Here is a 19,216-nt window from a genome sequence, read left to right as displayed (position 1 = left end):
TGATTGTTTAGCCAAGATTCCCTCCTCCACTCCCCTGAGGGTCAGCAGAGAAGCGGCGAATGCAGTTAATGAGCTCTCTCTTGCCCATGACCCCGATTGGGTGGGCGTGTGTGTGGGGGGTTCTATCCCTGGGTCGTGAAACTCTGGGAGAAGGGGTGGCGGGAGAAGAGGGAGGGTTTGTTTTTGCTGGGGGGATGTTGGAAGTAGGCGCTAGCCTATTTCGCGGTTTTTTAAGCCCCTTGGCATGCCCTGACCTGATCAAGAAGGAGTCAACTGCTCTGTGGAATGTTCCGGGAGAAGGTGGGAGACTGCTTCTAAAGGAGGCCTGTGGGTGCTGGAGGGCACCAGGGGGGTCACGCAGGGACATGCAGGGCGAGAGCCGGGAGGGGCACGGTCGAAGCTGGGGGCCCGAGGTGAAAGGCGCGCGGAGGGGCGGAGGCGGGCGGGTCAAGCTGGCAGCGAGGCATCGGGGCGGCTGGTCTGGCTGTGGGGGGTGGGGTGGGGGGCGTCCCTCCCCGAGCTGCGGCGGCAATTCGCCCTCACAGGCTACAGCGCCCCGGCTGTCAAAGCGAGCGCGGGGGGCGGGAGGGAGGAAGGGGTGGAGGTGCGAGGGGAGGAGGGCTGGCACCGGAGCGCCGCGGTGTCGGTGCAATAAAAATGCATCCCATGGAACTGCCCATGGAGAAGCAGAGGACGGAGACGCCGCAGCCAGAGGAGGTGGTAAAAGCGGAGGAGGACGCCCAGGAGGCGGCGGCGGCGGCCGGGAAGTGAAAGGTCTCGCAAAGTTCAGCGGCTGCTGCGGGCGCCGAGCCCCGGACTAGCCGCGGAGGAGCCCGCGGACTGCTCCGCTGGGCAGCGCGGCCGGGCAGGTTATGGTACCGGGGCTTCTGCCGCCCCCGAGGTGCCCGGGCCCCTCCAGGCCGGTGCGCGAGGGTCACCCCACCTCCCAGCGCGGCCCCTGCCCGCGGCTTCCCGGCGCCCCCGCCCACTGACCGAACCAGGCACCCCAGGAGGACGAAGAAATAAAAGAGCCCTGGTTCCTCCCGAGGACTTGTTGGCGCTTCATCCCACAGCCGCGAGGGCTCGACTCCCTCCCGCGCGCCCGGCCCGGGTCCTCCCGGCTTCTCCCGGCCATGGGGAGCTGCGCGCGGCTGCTACTGCTCTGGGGCTGCTCCGCGGTGGCCGCAGGTGGGTGGTGACGCTGCCGGGCCCCCACCCCCCTTCCTTCGCTCTTGTGTTCCCCATCTCGGGACTCGGGGATACAGGGGTGCGCAGGCTGAGAGCGCCGAGCTCAGCGCCCAAGGATGAAATGAGTGGCCATGTTCCGCCTCCTTTTCCCCGGGTCTCCGCAGTTTAAAATATTATTGATTTTTTTTTTTTTTTTTTTTGCATCTGCGATACACATGCCCTTGGATAACCCGATATCCTGGGTGCGCCCTGCCTGAGATAGTGCGACCTTGGTTTTTTCCTCGGTTTGGACTAGTAAAAAACTGCCTTTCCACTTTGTGAGGGAACAAAGGACCAGGCTCGCCATCCCCCGGCACTACATGGCCTGAGGAATGACGGGGAGGGGTGGCCCAGCGACCCTGGGCGCGCGTGGGCCGGGGCCGCTCTCTTGTTGAGAGCGATCGCCGTCGTCCCCGAACTCTTGCTGGGTACTTGGGAGCCAGGTAGGGACACCTGGGGCGGGGTGAGGGCTCTCTCACCGGGACAGTGGCTAGAACTCAGACCCCGGCCTGGGAAGGTAGGTGGTGATCACCCTAGGTTGCAAGGAGCTAGTTTGCCGCCCTGGGGAATTGGTACCCTGGCGGAGGCTCCGCGGGAGGTCGGAGGCGGGTCTGCTTCCTGTCTGGGTAACTGGACGCCGGGCAGCGGCGTCGTCAGATGCGCTCGCCCTTGCACTCCCACCCGGGCTGCCTTGGGCTGCCCTTGGCCACCAGTCCTAGCTTGCTCTTTCTAAATTTGGGAGCCCCTTCTGTTCCTCTCTCTCCTCTTGTAGGTCACCTGGTTTCCAGTTAGGCTCAAGTGCAGTTCAGGGTGTAAGGGGGAAAGACAGTGAGTAACTATTTGGCCTCTTGGTCTTTCAAAGCATCTCACTTGCTCCAGAAAGGAGAGTGTGGGCTGGAGGGACTGACGGGTGGAGAGGGAGCATTGGCACACTTCTCCCGTCCCTTCGGTTTCATCTACTCTGCCCCCAGAGATGCCAGCATGAAGAAAAGCCAGGCTTTAGAATCTGCATCCCAAACCCCAGTCGAACTGTTAGGGGCATCCTTGCTATATTTGGATGGTCACTTCTTTAGGGATCTCTAAGTACTGTGTCCATCGATTATTTATCTAACTCCAGTCTTCTCTGGATTGCTTCTTAGTTTTTTTTTTGGCGGGGGGCAGGGGGAGCTCTAAAATTACTCAGAACGTTTCCCAAGGAACTGTTAAAGGGTCTAAGCTTTTATTTTAATTCCTGCTACTTAAGCATCCCTGTGTGCACTTATGTATGCTCCCCCAACCGCAAAGTGAACTTTAATAAACCTTTCAAACCATGTTATGGCAAAAACATGCAAGCAATCAAAAGGTTGTAAATAAATATCACAAGGCAAGTGTTTCAAGTCAAAAATACTTGTACGGGCAGTATATGATTTTCCCTGAAATGCTTTACAGGTGAGTCATAGCACATTGTGTGTTCGTGTGATGTTGGCCACAAGCAGCTGATGCCCCAGCTAATCAGAAAAGTGGCAAGCAGAGTCCAGACATAAGGCACACTTGAATCTGACATTTAAAAACTATGCCTAAGGAAGCCCTTTCTTAAGGTTGCAAAGACTATGTGAGGCTCGTGGTAGTCAGTGTGTGAAATGTCTCTCTTTTGGTCTAAGTTGTCATTTGGCTTATAGTGATAACAATTCAGAGGTGCACCCTCTTAAGAAGCAGAAACGTTCAATTAGCTAGAATTTGGGGTTTGGCTTCCTTTTCCTTCTTTCCCTCTCTGTTTTAACTTTTAAAATAGATAATTTTGTTTAAGGTATTCATAATTAAAATGACAAGCCCAAATTAAAGGATTGTATTATGTAGTCAGAATGTTAATGGGTGGATAATGTTTATCATTTTAAGTAATTTTGAAACATTAAAGTCTGCTGGGCCTTTGTTTGGGTGGAAGCACATGTTTCTTTAAGAAGGTGTTTTAGTTCACAGATTATGTTTAAAGGTGCTGTTAGTGGCTGCCAGACTGTAACCATTCTCCTGTTAGGCAAACAGGTGACTACTATATAACCTGTCATAGGGAGAAGCACTCAAAAGGGAGAGAGCACATCAAATAAGCTTTTCTGTCATCTGGTAGTTTAGAGGGTTTTTTCTTAGTTACATTTATGCAGTACTAAAAACAGATATTGCACATCTTAGTTCCCTAAATGAGATCCCATTGTACACCAATATCTCATATTGATTTTCCTAGAGAATTTGTCCCTTCATATTTTTGTCTTAAAAATATGGTAGAATTCTATATTCCCTCTGTAGTGCATTCTCATATACATATTAGATAATGCCAAGGACTCAAATTATATTTGAAAGACTAAACTGAGTGATCTTAAAAACATTGTTGGTTTTTAGTATTATTTATGTCATGGCTTCAAAAGCAAATGAGTGTGTTTCAAAAATAGAGACTGTTTAAAAATATTTGAAAAGGTTTAGGCCCATTATCTTTTCCCAGTGTTAACACTTTCCTTCCTCTCACCCTTTACCTAAAGTGATTTTATTTTCTTTTATGTGAGTTGTACATCTGAACATGAAACACGCATGCAGGCACACCCTCATACACTCATGCACATTCACACACTTCCATATTTGCATTTGGTAGAATTTCCTCTTTACTGAAAGTCTCAGGGCAACATGGGGACTGCTGAAGATGGACTGCGTGGACAGAAGAGCTTTCCAGATGGGTTTGTCTTGAATAACATATGCTTTCCCATCTCTAGGACTGAGTGGAGTGGCTGGAGTGAGTTCCCGCTGTGAAAAAGCCTGTAACCCTCGGATGGGAAATTTGGCTTTAGGGAGAAAACTCTGGACAGACACCACCTGTGGTCAGAACGCCACTGAACTGTACTGCTTCTACAGTGAGAACACTGATCTGACTTGTCAGCAGCCCAAATGTGACAAATGCAATGCTGCCCAGCCTCACCTGGCTCACCTACCAGCTGCCATGGCAGACTCCTCCTTCAGGTATCCTCGCACGTGGTGGCAGTCTGCTGAGGATGTACACAGAGAAAAGATCCAGCTAGACCTGGAAGCTGAATTCTACTTCACTCATCTAATTATGGTGTTCAAGTCTCCCCGGCCGGCAGCCATGGTGCTGGACCGGTCCCAGGACTTTGGAAAAACATGGAAGCCTTACAAGTACTTTGCAACTAACTGCTCAGCTACATTTGGCCTGGAAGACGATGTTGTCAAGAAGGGAGCTATTTGCACTTCTAGATACTCCAATCCTTTTCCCTGCACTGGAGGAGAGGTAAGGGCACAGGTTTAACTCTACACTGTAAGTAAGGTAGAAAAATGTTACCAGCCCACATTTTTTTTTAAAGCATGAAGGTATACTTGTAGCAACATGAATGAAATTAGAATTTTTCATGAGCTTTATTTGTCATAAATTATTTCTCACCCTGAGACATGCATGTGGAATCATTTTCAAGCGGGTTGCCCACTGGCTAGGTTTAAATCAGAATTCTAAGATTTTAATTTTTTTTTCATTTAAAGGAAGAGTAGATAGGCAACATTATCAGTTTACCTTAGAGGTTTAAAAGACTACTGGTGTCTTCAGACAGCAGGACTGCTTACTGTGCCTCTGCAGGGGCAAGCCTTACTGAGACTGCCTGTTCCTGGAGCCCATGCCTATCTTTCTGCAACCTTAACATAAATAGGAAGTAAATAAAAACAAAGCCAAGGGAGGAAAATACTATGTTTGTCAGAAGGATACTTTTGTATAACAGAGGAGTTTTATTGTTAAGATTAAGAGACTGCATAGCAAACAAATGAAGCTAGTTTCTTTTTAGACGCAGGAATTCTTTCTGGGCACACACACACACACACATCAGTTGCAGCTCAGGCTCCTGGGTCTATCCTGGGTGCAAGACCTTCTCAATATCACTCTGCAAAACAGCCCCTTATCTACTAGTACCATTTCTATACAGAATGTTTACTCTTTGCTTCATATTTCCCATTGCTCAAGGGGGAGACTTTTTTTTTTCTTTTAATTTGTATGGATGTACCTAGAAAGCCCTCCCCCCACTGAGATGTATGAAAACATGGAGTTTAGAGACAATTGGGTGAAAGCAGATTTAGAGAATAAAGTACCTTCAATATATAGATCAAGAAATATCAACGTAGAAAAAAAAAGAGAATATAGTATTTCTAGTTCTAGCACGTGACACAGAGAGTAGATAAGTGGTTCCCAACTAGAGGTGATTTTGTTAACATCACCCTTCAGGGGCTATTTGGCAGTGTCTGGAGACACTTTTGCTGAGGGTGGGGGTGACACGGTTGGTGTCTAGTAGATGGAGACTGGGGAGGTCACTCAGCCTCCTACAGTGCGCAAGATAACACTCCTCCCATTCTGGTTCCCAGAAAAGAATTATTTGCTCAAAATGTTAATAGTGTCAAAGTTGTGAACGTCTGGACCAAGTGTTAAGCATACATCCAGACACTAAGTTAATCATTCTTCCAGCAGTGTTTATATTACTATTCACAGACTTCCCAGATGATTATATTTAGTAAATATTTGAGTCCCTACTATGTGTCAGGCAGTGCTACAAATTCTGTCTTTGGTTTGGTGCACAGGGGTACTTGCCAGGGACTGATGGAAAGATTGGTTTGGGTACTTCTCTGCCCTACTCCCATAGACGTGTGGACTTTTGCCATGTTATCCAGCTGCTGCTGTTTCTGTGTGTGCTCTGCAGACCTGGAACAGTGTTGCTGGCACCAGAACCAAGGAGGATACAGCCCAAGCAGCACGCAGATGGTGTTCCATTCTTATTCTTCGTTCCATTCTTCCTTAAGTTGGCTTAGTATTGTAAACCTGTGTGCACCCTGTCACGATGGACATTTTTCCAGATACTAGGACAGGAAAGAGACAGATAAGTTAGACTCTTTGTTTTCTTCTGTGGAGAACACTTTGTGTTGCAAACAAATGAATGGCTTGAACTCTCAGATTGCTTTGGAATTGATCCACAGGCTCATATCAGTTCCCTCCATCTCAGTGCTACTGGGTCATGTTATCTATGAAGTAGCAAAAATAAGAGTTTCAGTAACCAGATGGTAGGCATGCTTGCTTAGCAAATATCATATTAAATGTATTTCAATGGCCCAGAAATTACTTAGAGATGACTAAAGTAATGACTAAACATTTATTTACTCTGCTGCTGCTGCTAAGTCGCTTCAGTCGTGTCCGACTCTATGCGACCCCATAGACGGCAGCCCACCAGGCTCCTCCGTCCCTGGGATTCTCCAGGCAAGGATACTGGAGTGGGTTGCCATTTCCTTCTCCAATGCATGAAAGTGAAAAGTGAAAGTGAAGTCGCTCAGTCGTGCCCGACTCTTAGCGTCCCCATGGACTGCAGCCTACCAGGCTCCTCCGCCCATGGGATTTTCCAGGCAAGAGTACTGGAGTGGGTTGCCATTGCCTTCTCCACTGCAGAGCAAAAATCTTGTTTTCTTTAAAGCCAAACTACTTATTGTCATCAGTGCTTATATCAAATTTCAAGCAGGTAGAGACTAAAACTTATGGTAGATCGATCTTTCAGTGTGCAGTCACCTTTTATATCTAGTTAAAAATTTTTTTATTGTAGTTATTTCAGCAGACATATTTCAATGGCAAGAAAAACATTAAATGCCATCTAGTTCTCTCTAGAGCATTACTTGCAAGTATATGTTACACCATCATAGAATTTCTTTCCCTTAGAGACAGGTTTGGGAATGAATCTTTCCCTCCTGAGTTAGAAGAGAATCTTCCTCAAAGATAAGGACCAGAGGAAGCCTCCTTGGAAGCGATCATTATCTACCGCTCCTTTGTTGCTTTGGAATATAAATTAGTGCTGAGCTACAAATTAATTTTTCAGTACAACTCTGTAGCATCAGTCACTACTTTTGAAAACTGAGCAGAAAAATAATCCAATTAATCTAGCATCAAATAAGCAGGCTCAGATTTCATTTATTCCTTATTTATAATACTGTAGACCTATATGTTCCTCCATTCTACATAAGATTTCTCAGGCCTTCTCTAGGTATTATCCTACTATGTAGGCTAACGTAAATATATCCTAGTCTTTAAATTTGTTTCCATTGTCGACTCTGAAATACTTCTTTGGGCTTTTTAGGGCTTTAGAGAATCCTGTCGTTTCATGTCTAAGAAATCAGATATGTCCATCTTCAGAGTGGAAGGCACCAGTCATCTGAAAGAGGACTTTAAAAATACAGGCCTCAAAAATCCACACGAAGAATACTTTTTAAATATAAGTTTAAGTTTACACAAAACGTTCTAAGCTGGTCAGCAGTTTCAAAGAACAGGATATGATTATCTTACAATGTGTCTCATTATAGGAGAGGAGATTGAGGCTCAGAGATAAGGTGATTTGCTCAGCTTACAATTAGTTGGACTTCCCTGGTGGCTCAGATGGTAAAGAATCTGCCTACAATGCAGGAGACCTGGGTTCAATCCCTGGGTCAGGAAGATACCCTAGAGAAGGGAATGGGTACCCACTCCAGTATTCTTGCCTGGTGAATCCCATGGATGAGGAGCCTGGAGGGCTATAGCCCATGGGATTGCAAAGAGTCTGACAGGATTGAGCGACTAACACTTTCATACAGTTAGTTATGTGACAGAGCTTGGACTAAATCACAAAGACTTTAAGTATAGTATTTGTTTCATAAAACCATGTTCTCTCACCATTACTGACCTCTAAGAGTTGATAGCAAAGAGATGTCTGCCTTTACCCTTGCTCACTCTCTCACATTTGCTGTTCATTTGGATGTGACATGAAGGTAAAAAAGAATTTGCCAAACAGTTTTCTCCTAAGCAGAAGTGTCCTCTGAGATGTCGATGGTGTTCTGGGAATAAAAGTTTCCATAGCCAAACTAGGTTGGGAGACACTGACTGGGTTTAACAAAATGAGACATTTATAAACACATAAATATTCTCATTATGTGTCCTGTATCTTCAAATGGGAGGTATAGGATGGGACATTCCCAAACTTATTAGCCCATGCAATCCTGTCTTTGCAGAACTCCAATTCCTATCTTTTAGAACTCTAGAGATCCTCAGAGCATAATTTGGGAAATGCTGGGGTGAGGTATTAAGTGCTCCCAAAATCCTGGTGAAAGACGCAAACAGGAGGAGATATTGTTCATGGGGCACAAAGTTTCAGTTATGAAAGATAAACAAGTTCTGGAGAACTAATGTACAATAGTATGACTATAGTTGGAGAGGGCATGGCAACCCACTCCAGTATTCTTGCCTGGAGAATCCCATGGACAGAAGAGCCTGGAAGGCTATAGTCCATGGGGTCGCAAAGAGTCGGACATGACTGAGTGACTAAGCATGCATGCATTCATGACTACAGTTAACAACACTTTATTGTGTACTTGAAATTTGCCAGGAGGCTGTATCTTAAGTATTCTCACCACGTGTGCTGAAAAGTGGTGACTATCTGAAGTGACAGAAATGTTAATTAGCTTGAATATGGTGATTATTTGACAATATTTATGTGTAACAAATCATCAAATTGTAAACCTTAAATACATATAATTCTTAATTTCCAAATATACCTCCATTTTTTTTTTTTAAAGGCACAGATGGGCCTGGTGCTTGGCACAGTAGTGAGAGTGGGGTGGGGAAGACAAAACAAATTAGCTAAGTTATACAGTATGCCAGAGTGTGATGACTTCTAAGGCGAAAATAAAACAGAATAGAGGATGTGGGGAGGCTCCCCTGGTGGCTCAGATGATCTACCCGCAATGCAGGAGACCTGGGTTCGATCCCTGGGTCAGGAAGATCACTGGAGAAGGGAATGGCTACCCACTCCAGTATTCTTGCCTGGAGAATCCCATGGATAGAGGACAGCAGAGCCTGGCAGGCTGTATAGTCTATGGGGTTGCAAAGAATTGGACTCGACTGAGTGACTAACACACAGACAGTGGGAATGCTGGCAGTGGAGGGGTTGCTGTTCTTATAACAGATTGAAGGATTTGTGTTGGATGAAACAGACAGTGATAAGAACTCTGAGTTCCTGGCAAGATTTCATGAGTGAACAAAATCTATAATTAAGGCTTCCTTCAATCTTTTGATATGGAAAAATGAAGTGTATTAAAATAACAGACACTGGTAAAAATCCCTCTTGCTAGTGTTTTTTAGAATGAGAGCATTTGAAAAGGAACCTCAGTGTCATAGATGGAAAAGCACATGACTGATGAGTAATCTGAAGCCTGAAGAGAATTAAGGTCTTGTCTACAATTACTCAGCTGAAGTTTGTATTTCCTGACTTCTCTGCTAGTGCTAACTCCACTGTACTATTGGCTTGGCTAAAAAATTTGTTTGTGGTTTTTCTGTAACATCTTACGGAAAAACATGAACGAACTTTTTGGGCAGCCCAATCATTTGAAATTCCTTTGTGTCAAGCTGTGTAGTGTGAAAGATGCAAAAACTACATACATTGCTTTTCCTTTGTAGTCCTTACAGTCTAGTGCCTAAGAGATTAAATATCATTTATGGACTGATTTATTAAATAATATGAGACAGTGCATGATTAATTCCCCCAGTATGCTGTGCAAGTCCTATGCTTTTTAAGATTTGAGTGTTTGTCTCTTTAGGCTATTGAAGAGGATTACATTTCAGTACATTGTGATAAACTCAGTGTGGCACAAATGTGCAGAAAATGATACGTTAATCAGGGTTTTATAGGTATTTACATGTATAATGTGCTCAGCAATATTTAGGATTTTTAAACTGTAAAGATAAAGTAATACACAAGTAGGAATACTTTGGAGACACTACTCTGGTTAGCTACTTGTTTTCTTCAGTCATTGAAATATGCTTGTGCCTGTTTTTGCAGCAGTATCAGTCATGAGAGTCATGGTGGCAGCTCTTATATACTGAAGCTTTCCCATATCCCAGGCATTCTGTAGAGTTCTCTACATCCCTTATTTTCAAAAGAATGTTGTTAGATGGGTTTCAGTATCAACCCTATTTTACAGATAAAGTCCTTGAGACTTAGTGAGTCAGGGTAACTTTGTCAGAGGAAGTAATCAATGCTGGAGCTGGGATGACTAGATTGCCTTAAAATTATTTATATGATTAGGTTTTATTATAACTCAAAAATTAAAAACAAAATTAAATTGCTGTGGTAATTATTAAACTATAAAACTTACAGTTTAATTGATCATTTGTAATATGGCTATGTGAACTTTGGGCTTCCAAAGTGGCACTAGTGGTAAAGAACCAGCCTGCCATTGCAGGTAGGCATAAGAGACAATTCCTGGTTGGAGGAAAGCATGGCAACCCACCATGGAATTCTCAGCTGGAGAATCCCATGGACAGAGGAACCTGGTGGGCTATGGTCCATGGGGTTGCAAAGAGTCAGACATGACTGAAGCAACTTAGCATGCATGCATGAAAATTTTGTATAATAAAGTTAATTTTTTTTTACATTAGATAGAAAAATAATAGGCAAAGACTCTTTGCATTTAATGTTACCCAAGATGATGGTAAAGAATCTGCCTGCCATGTGGAAGACCTGGGTTTGAGTCCTGGGTCGGGAGGATCCCCTGGAGAAGGGAATAACAATCTACTCCAGTATTCTTACCTGGAGAATTTCATGGACAGAGGTGCGTGGCGGGCTATCATCCACGGGATCACAAAGAGTCTGACATGACTAAGCGACTAACACAAGATCGTTTAGCATAAACCATATGGTAATGAGTATTAACAGTTCTTCAGTGCCATTTAGCATACTTTTTATTGATTGGTTTGTTTGTTGGGGGGGGTGAAGGAAATACTTTTTATCTAGTTGGTAACTGCTTTAAGTAATTTTTCTAAGTTATTAATGTTATACTTTGAAGCATGTTCTCAGCTATAATTTTGTTGAATTTTTTGGAAAATAAATGTTTTATCTGTTTGTTTAGAGTGCTTTGATTATCCACACCCTGGGGCTAGGCTACTCCCTTCCTGTAGGGGTGGGGCAAGAGACTTATAAAAGCACATTTTAAAAAATTGCCTTTAGTTTAAGGAAAACCCACAGGATGGTTATCAATTAAAATTATTCAAAGAAACTACATTAAAAATTAGAACAAACCCAGAGATTAAATCAATAAACTTTGATTGATTGGTTTCAATGGGTGGATTTTTCCTCTGCAAATACTTTCTTTGTGGCTATTAAAAAAATCTGTTTAGCATCTGTTTGCTTCATATTTGCCAGTATTTCATTGTAATATTGTGGAAACTTTGAGAGATCAGATTGCAAAATGCCGAGTTAGTAACCGATGATTCATGTTGAAAAATTAAGACAATGAGGAACAGACAGCTGAAGGTCAGGTAGGGCATACAAGGTAGCTTCCTACTAAGGGATGGAGAACGCAAACCAGAATGGGGATTCTTCAGCAGCAGCAGGGGTTGGGCACCTTGGAAGATGAGGAAAATGAGTCATTCCAGAGAATATGGAAGTTATTGCTTCTGATCAGTAATCAGAAGTGTCTGAAAAGTCATTGAATATAAACTGCGTCTCTTCTGCACACCCATGCACTCTGTGTCACTCACATGCAACTATAATATCATGTCCTTTATCTCTTCTACTCCTACAGTGTTCACTTCTTGAAGAACTTTGCCTCTTTTCTCATTGTATTCGCTCTGTGGCTCCTAGACCCCCAACTTCTGCATCTATCATATATCCCCAGAAGCCATAAATGTCCAAATACATTCAGACAGTACTTCAGGACAGCAAGGAGGCTGGTGCTGAATTGAATTCTATGAAAATAACTGTGAAATGATAATACTATTTATTAAATGTGTCGGATGTTACACAACTCCTGTGTATCCTTTCAAACTAATCATAATTCATTCATTCTTCTTACAAATACTTACATACTGTCTCCTATGTTCCAACTATTTTAGGAATGGGGGGTACAGAACAAAAAGTCAAAAATTCCTGCCCTTGAGATTACATTCTAAGTGTAAGGTGCTAAACAAGTTAAGTAAATAAAATATATGGGATGTTTGATAGTAATAAGTGTAAATTTTATAAAAAAAATAAAGAAGCAAGGAAGGGGACTAGGTAGTAGAAAGGGGGTTTTAAATATTTAGACAGCTTCCAGGGAACACCTTAATGGGATTTTTGAATAAGGACCTGAAGGGAAGCAGAAATGAGTTATGGATATGTCTAGGGGAAGGGCAAAGGTCCTGAGGAAGTCTGCCTCCTGCCGTCAGGACAGTGAAGAGGCTGGTGCTGAGGCAGAAGGGTTGAGGTATGTTACACTATACCAGAGGCCAGAGAGATAATGGCAAGGTGTGGGAAATTATGCAGATCCTTATAAGCGGGTGTCTAGGATGGCCCAAATTTACACCGAGATCACTTAAACTATTAATAGCATTCCCTTTCACTCTCAAAGAGGTCCCAATCTGGACAATAAATTTTTATAAAGTCATTGAGTTTTACTCTGAATGATACTTGAAGCCATTGGAGCTTTAAGCAGAGGGATAATATGATCAATTTATTGTTAATATGATTTCTCTGGTTTATGGGTAAGGAAAGACCAAAGAGGGAAGCAGGGAGAGCAGCTAGAATGCTATTGCCAGTAATTTCAGGCTTGATCTGATGGCGCAGAAACAGAAGGTTGCAGTGGAAATGATGAAAAGTAGTTCAGTTCTGGATCAATGTTATGGATAAAGTCAACAGCATTTGTTGGCAGGTTGGGTGCAGGTATGAGAGAAAGAAACAGATAAGGATGTTTCTAGCCTGAGTACCTGAAGAATGGGACAGCCAGTTACTGAGGTGGAGAAGACTCTAGAAGGAGTAGATTTGGAAAGGAATGTCAGGAACTCATATGTGGACACATTAGGTATAAGTTGCCTGTGACACATCCAAGTGGAAATACTGAGTAGGCAGTTGGTTCTGGGAGTTTAAAGTTCAAAGGGGAGATCTGAACTAAATATATACATTTGGGAGTCATTTGCACAGAGATGATATTTAATGCCATGAAACTGGATGAGATCATCAAGGGAGTGGGTGTGGACAGAAAAGAGGAATGTCCAAGAATGGAGTCCAGGGGAGGATCAAAGTTATTCCACTGACTCTGCCATTACCAAAAACACTTGCAACTGCCCAGGCATATACAAGGACCAGTCTTACCAACCTGCAGATTCAATGGCTGTTTAATTAAGCAACATCATGAATTTGAATAACATTGACTTGCCACTGTCAATACAGTCGGTACAAATTCTAAAATGAAAAGTGAGAGGGAAGGCGTGAAATTTGCCACTTTAGATTTTCAAAAGATGAACTAAAATAAATAGGGAGACAGGAAAGACTGGTCAGATAATGATGATAGAAAAGGGAGAGGGAACAGTATTGAAGGAGAAAGACATCTTTGAAAACATGCTGAAAGAGAAATGCTGATTTTAGGGGCTTTCAGATTTTAAGGGCCTCACGTTCCATTTTATCTTGACTTATTCAACTTTTAATCCTTTTTTGACCCTAAATTCCAGCTATAGGAGAAATTTGGCAGGATGATTTTTTAGAAGTCATTTTTAATATCCATGAGCTGTCACAGCATTGGAAATGAAATTAAAATAGAGCATTGTACACATTTTTTCTGCTTAACGAGTTGTGAAATTTAATTTGCAGAATGTGATGGAGAACATCTACTTAAGGCAAGGGTGCTATGCAATTAATCCCATTTATGTAAAAGTATTTACATTTTCACAATCTCAGAAAATGTTACTGTTTTAATGAATGTTTAATTGTTCTCTTGAGGAGGAGAAGAGAAAAGTATCATTTAGAGATCACAGTAAAATGTGCCAGTTTCTCTGTTGGGCATTTTGTATACATCTCACTTTAAGAAACAAGCTCTTTTCCTGGATGGTTTGTCTTATTAACAAACAAAAAGAAAACACTAATCCTCTTTCTGTGTCATATTTCACTCCTCTTCCTAACTTTCCTGTCTGTAACAGAGAGAAGCAGAAGTCTTTCAAGGCCTCTGCTATGTTTGCAGACGTTACTTTACACTTCATAATCACATAGTTCCTAAAACAAAACAAAAAAAATTATGAAAAACATTCAGATGCTTTCTGGGTGACATCATCTGTGCTAACACTATCTTTCAGCAGCTACTAGAAAGGTTTGGGTGTTTTAAAATTAAATTGAAAAGATAAAATTTAATCACTCTCTTATACTATTTAATCTCCATTAAGAATTTATGTTTCTTTTTATGGCAGTCAACCTGACCTTTCTGAGGTTTCTGAGGTTTTCCATCAGTTCCTTTTGTAATTGATTCCTATAGTTTTCTCATATCCTGTATCCCAGTGCATAGCCCTCTGACTCCACCCCTACCTCCAGATAAGAAGCAAAGATAAATGGAGGTCACGTGGACCAGTGCTCTGGCTCTTCCAGGAGAACTAGGCACCTCATCTCCAACAACCCATGTTTCCCCTCCCAGCACATCTAAAGGGGTAGGACACTGCAGTCACCCTGTTGGAACAATAGCTCCCTCTCTGATGATTATCAAAGTTCAGAAGAACTGAGGTCCACTAGGGGATCCTTCCTAGAACAGAGGGTGTAGTGAAGAAGTGTAGTTTGTAAGAACAAACAGGTAATTGTCAACTCCTCCTCTGCAAATCCCTAGCTCCCTTCCTTTCCTTATCAATTCCTATTTGTTACTTTTGGCCATTTTTCTAATTTTTATTTCTTCTTTTTAATAATCTAGTTATGCCACATTAGACCACTTATTTTCTCTCCTCTCTGGCCCCCACATAGCTATTTGTCTGCAAAAGTGGGCATGATACCTAGCTTGTTCCCATGATTTTCTCTTGAATCTTCTATGAGTCTGCTCAACTCCATTGTCTGTCCATCTCAGCCCAGTGCTAATCAATTCTACTGTTCACCTTCTTCCTTCAGCTAAAGAGCTGAACTCTAATGGTAAAATAATAACACAATTGTGCTTAGAGATGCCTCTACAAATTTTTTTTCCCACTCTGAATGTGGCCCTTAAATTACCCTGGAAATCCTTTTTTTCCCTTAACTCTTCTCCATTCCTGTAGTGATTCTTTCAAAGTGTCTTCTCCTGTCCCTAAGACCCCTCCTCACACTCATTGCTTGCTCTCAGCCACAGAGCTTGCCTCTTGTCTCACTGAGAAAATAAAAACTGAAATGAATGGTATTACTGTCTAACTCAGAAAGGCCCATCAAGACAAAAACTGAGACCCATATTCCATCCTTTCTCTCCTTCACTAGCCTTAGACATTCACCAGGGCCTGTCCCATTCTGCTACTGGAGTCTCTTTTGAGTCCATATGCTTCTCTCCATCCCTAAGCTACCAGTGGTGGTGCAGACCATTTCTATGCCTTATAGGAACGTCCCCTCTACCTGAGAGTTCACTCTGTTGGGTCTTGCTTGCTCCCCAATCTATTCTCTATATCGTACTCTGAAGGATCTTTGTGAAATCCAAAATGTCACTTCTTTGCTTAAAACCCTTCACTGACTCTCCAGTTTCCTCACACATTGTCCACACTGTTTAATGCCATGCCCTTTCTGAATGTCTGCTGCCTCAGCCTCCTCACTGCCTCTTACTCCCCAGCCTCCAGCTCTACATGTGGAACTGCTTGTTTTACCCCAAGGTGCCATGCTCTTTCTCATCCCCTGACCCTTGCACACATGCTTCCAGTTCCTGAGATGCTCCTCTTCTTGAGTCCTACCTCTATCCATTTAGCTAAGTTGTCACTCATATATTTTGGGGAGACAGATAGATAAAAGAATAGATAATTCCTACTCATCCTTAAGGACTTGGCTTAATCTTCACCTCTTTCCCAAATTGTGGGTTAGGTGCATGATGTATGTGCATCACACATGTGCACTCTTGGTACACATTCACCTCTGTTATGGCTTTCATCACATTGTTTTGTGAGTTCCTTAAGATAGTCCAGACCACAGTATGAGAAACACTACCCTTGCCTCTAACATGTTGCCTGATAAATAGTTGTTTATCAAATACATGGATTCTGAGGCATTCAGTTTAGTCGCTCAGTCATGTCCGACTCTTTGCGACCCCATGGACCGTAGCATGCCAGGCCTCCCTGTCTATCAGCAACTCCCAGAGTTTACTCAAACTCATGTCCATTGAGTTGGTGATGTCATCCAACCATCTTATCCTCATTGCCCCCTTCTCCTCCCGCCTTCAATCTTTCCCAGCATCAGGGTCTTGTCAAATGAGTCAGTTCTTTGCATCAGGTGGCCAAAATATTGGAGTTTCAGCTTCAGCATCAGTCCTTCCAGTGAATGTTATTCAGGACTGATTTCCTTTAGGATGGACTGGTTGGATCTCCTAGCTGTACAAGGGACTCTCAAGAGTCTTCTCCAACACCACAGTTCAAAAGCATCAATTCTTTGCCTCTCAGCTTTCTTTATAGTCCAACTCTCACATCCATACATGACTACTGGAAAAACCATAGCCTTGACTAGACAGACCTTTGTTGGCAAAGTAATGTCTCTACTTTTTAAAATGCTGTCTAGGTTAGTTATAACTTTTCTTCCAAGGAGCAAGGGTCTTTTAATTTCGTGGCTGCAGTCACCATCTACAGTGATTTTGGAGCCCCCCAAAATAAAGTCTCTCACTGTTTCTACTGTTTCCCCATCTATTTGCCATGAAGTGATGGGACCAGATGCCATGATCTTAGTTTTCTAAATGTTGAGTTTTCAGCCAACTTTTTCACTCTTCTCTTTCACTTTCATCAAGAAGCTCTTTAGTTCTTCTTCGCTTTCTGCCATAAGTGTGGTGTCATCTGCATATCTGTGGTTATTGATATTTTTCCCGGCAATCTTGATTCCAGCTTGTGCTTCATCCAGTCCAGCATTTTGCATGATGTACTCTGCATATAAGTTAAATAAGCAGGATGACAATATACAACCTTGATGTACTCCTTTCCCTATTTGGAGCCAGTGTGTTGTTTCATGTCCAGTTCTAACTGTTGCTTCTTGACCTGCATATAGATTTCTCAGGAGGCAGATCAGGTTGTCTGGTATTCCCATCTCTTTAATAATTTTCCACAGTTTGTTGTGATCCAAATAGTCAAAGGCTTTGGTCTAGTCAATAAAGCAGAAGTAAATGTTTTTCTGGAACTCGCTTGCTTTTTTGATGATCCAACAGATGTTTGCAATTTGATCTCTGGTTCTGAGGCATTATCATTGTTAATATTATTGGTGCATGCATGTGGGCATGCTTAGTTGCTTCAGTAGTGTCCAACTCTTTGTGACTCTATGGACTGTGGCCTGCCAGGCTCCTCTGTCTGTGGGGTTTCTCAGACAAGAATACTAGAGTGGGTTTCCATGTCCTCCCACAGGGGATCTTTCTGACCCAAGAATCAAACCTGTGTTTCTTAGGTCTCCTGCATTGGCAGGCAATTCTTTACCACTAGTGCCACCTGGGAAGCCCAGTATTATTGGTAATGACTATTTATTACCTTTAGTTGTTTAAAGCATCTTTATGGCAGACAGAGAGTCAAACATGACTGAATGATTACACTTTCACTTTCACCTGGTGTGCAGGTACACTAAACAGTCTGTTTGAGAGATGACTTGCTAAATATCTGTTAAATTAGCCATTTAGGATGACCGATTCTAAGGCAGATAGTTGACTAGTACAATTTCTGAACAAGAACAATGTCTTAGCCTCTATCCCTTTACAAACCCAAACAACAGGCTCTATTTCTAATCTGCAAAGTCCTGACACAAAGCAGTTTAGACTGAAAGATACAAATCCATCAACATCTCTTGGAACACAATGGAAGGGGTAGGAAAAGGTTAACAGGGAGATTTTGTTTAGTTTTTCATCAATATCACTGGAAATGATTGCTTCTGCAGTGCTTCCAACTGGATTTCTTTTCACAGTGTTGTACTGGGTGCAAAGGTGGTTTTTTTGTGTGTGTGTGATTCTGGAAAATAATCACAATAATACACTGCCTCTTGACAAACCTGTGCAGCTATGTGGTTCACTCGGGTAAACTGCCAAGCTTGTTACTTCCTCTCCCTAAGAATTACTGTTTCAAGTAAGCTAAATGCCTCTCACCTGGATTTCTAGAGTTGAAGACAACTGAAGCAGCTTAGTTTACAAGGAAAAAGAGGTTTAAATATTATTTTCTTAAAAAAAAAAGTAAAAATATAAAACTTGTAAATTAAGCTGCTTCAGTTGTATTCAACTCTTAGTAATCCATGGACTGTAGTCCACCAGGCTCCTCTGTCCACGGGTATTCTCCAGGCAAGAATGCTGGAGTGGGTTGCTATGCCCTCCTCAGAGGATCTCCCTGATCCAGTGATCAAACCTGTGTCTCCTGCATTGGCAGGTGGGTTCTTTACCTCTAGCGCCACCTGGGAAGCTCCTATTTTCTATTACCTGAACTTTCATGTAGTATATTCCTGCCTTCAGGAAGTTCACATCCTAATTGGGACTTTTAAATTGTCTCTTAAAAGTAGAAGTAATAATTACAAGGCGGAGAAGGGAATTGCATGGAAAAGTGCACATGTATGAAGAAAGTCAACCCTTAGAATGACTGGAGAGTCTGGTATGGTATGGTGTGGAGAGGAGAGAGAGCTGAGGGGAGATGAGGCTGACCCTGAAGGCTCAGGTTGGATTATACAGGGTCTAGTATGCAAAGTTGGAGAAGGCAATGGCAAGCCACTCTAGTACTCTTGCCTAGAAAATCCCATGGAGGAGCCTGGTAGGCTGCAGTCCACGGGGTCGCTACCAGTTGGACTCGACTGAGTGACTTCACTTTCACTTTTCACTTTCACGAAATGGAGAAGGAAATAGCAACCCACTCCAGTGTTCTTGCCTGGAGAATCCCAGGGATGGCAGAGCCTGATGGGCTGCTGTCTATGGGGTTGCACAGAGTCGGACACGGCTGCTGAAGTGACTTAGCAGCAGCAGCAGCAGTATGCAAAGTATTTTGGATTTGATCCTATAGGTAGCAGAGATCAATCAACAGTTC

At 43.0% G+C, this 19,216-nt stretch overlaps 1 protein-coding gene and 1 long non-coding RNA gene across 7 annotated transcripts in view; one reads left to right on the top strand and one right to left on the bottom strand.

The window, feature by feature from the left end:
* Positions 1-617: 617 nt before the first annotated feature.
* Positions 618-19,216, top strand: part of NTN4 (netrin 4) — a 130,206-nt gene continuing 111,607 nt past the window's right edge. For all 5 annotated transcript variants that reach the window (XM_070789557.1, XM_019961111.2, XM_019961109.2 and 2 more), the window contains exons 1-2: positions 618-1,188; positions 3,963-4,492. In XM_070789557.1, the coding sequence (XP_070645658.1) occupies positions 1,134-1,188; positions 3,963-4,492 (585 nt within the window). In that variant the 5' untranslated portion in view covers positions 618-1,133. The remainder of the gene's footprint in view (positions 1,189-3,962; positions 4,493-19,216) is intronic.
* Positions 4,664-19,216, bottom strand: part of LOC139183150 (uncharacterized) — a 107,651-nt gene continuing 93,098 nt past the window's right edge. Inside the window, exon 4 of one of the 2 annotated variants that reach the window (XR_011566644.1) lies at positions 4,664-6,255. This is a non-coding gene — a long non-coding RNA (uncharacterized lncRNA). The remainder of the gene's footprint in view (positions 6,256-19,216) is intronic. The other variant, XR_011566645.1, reaches the window with a different exon arrangement.

The sequence above is a fragment of the Bos indicus genome, chromosome 5 (genome assembly GCF_029378745.1).
Source record: "Bos indicus isolate NIAB-ARS_2022 breed Sahiwal x Tharparkar chromosome 5, NIAB-ARS_B.indTharparkar_mat_pri_1.0, whole genome shotgun sequence".
Classification (NCBI taxonomy): domain Eukaryota; kingdom Metazoa; phylum Chordata; class Mammalia; order Artiodactyla; family Bovidae; genus Bos; species Bos indicus.
This window is presented reverse-complemented; position numbering and strand designations above follow the sequence as displayed.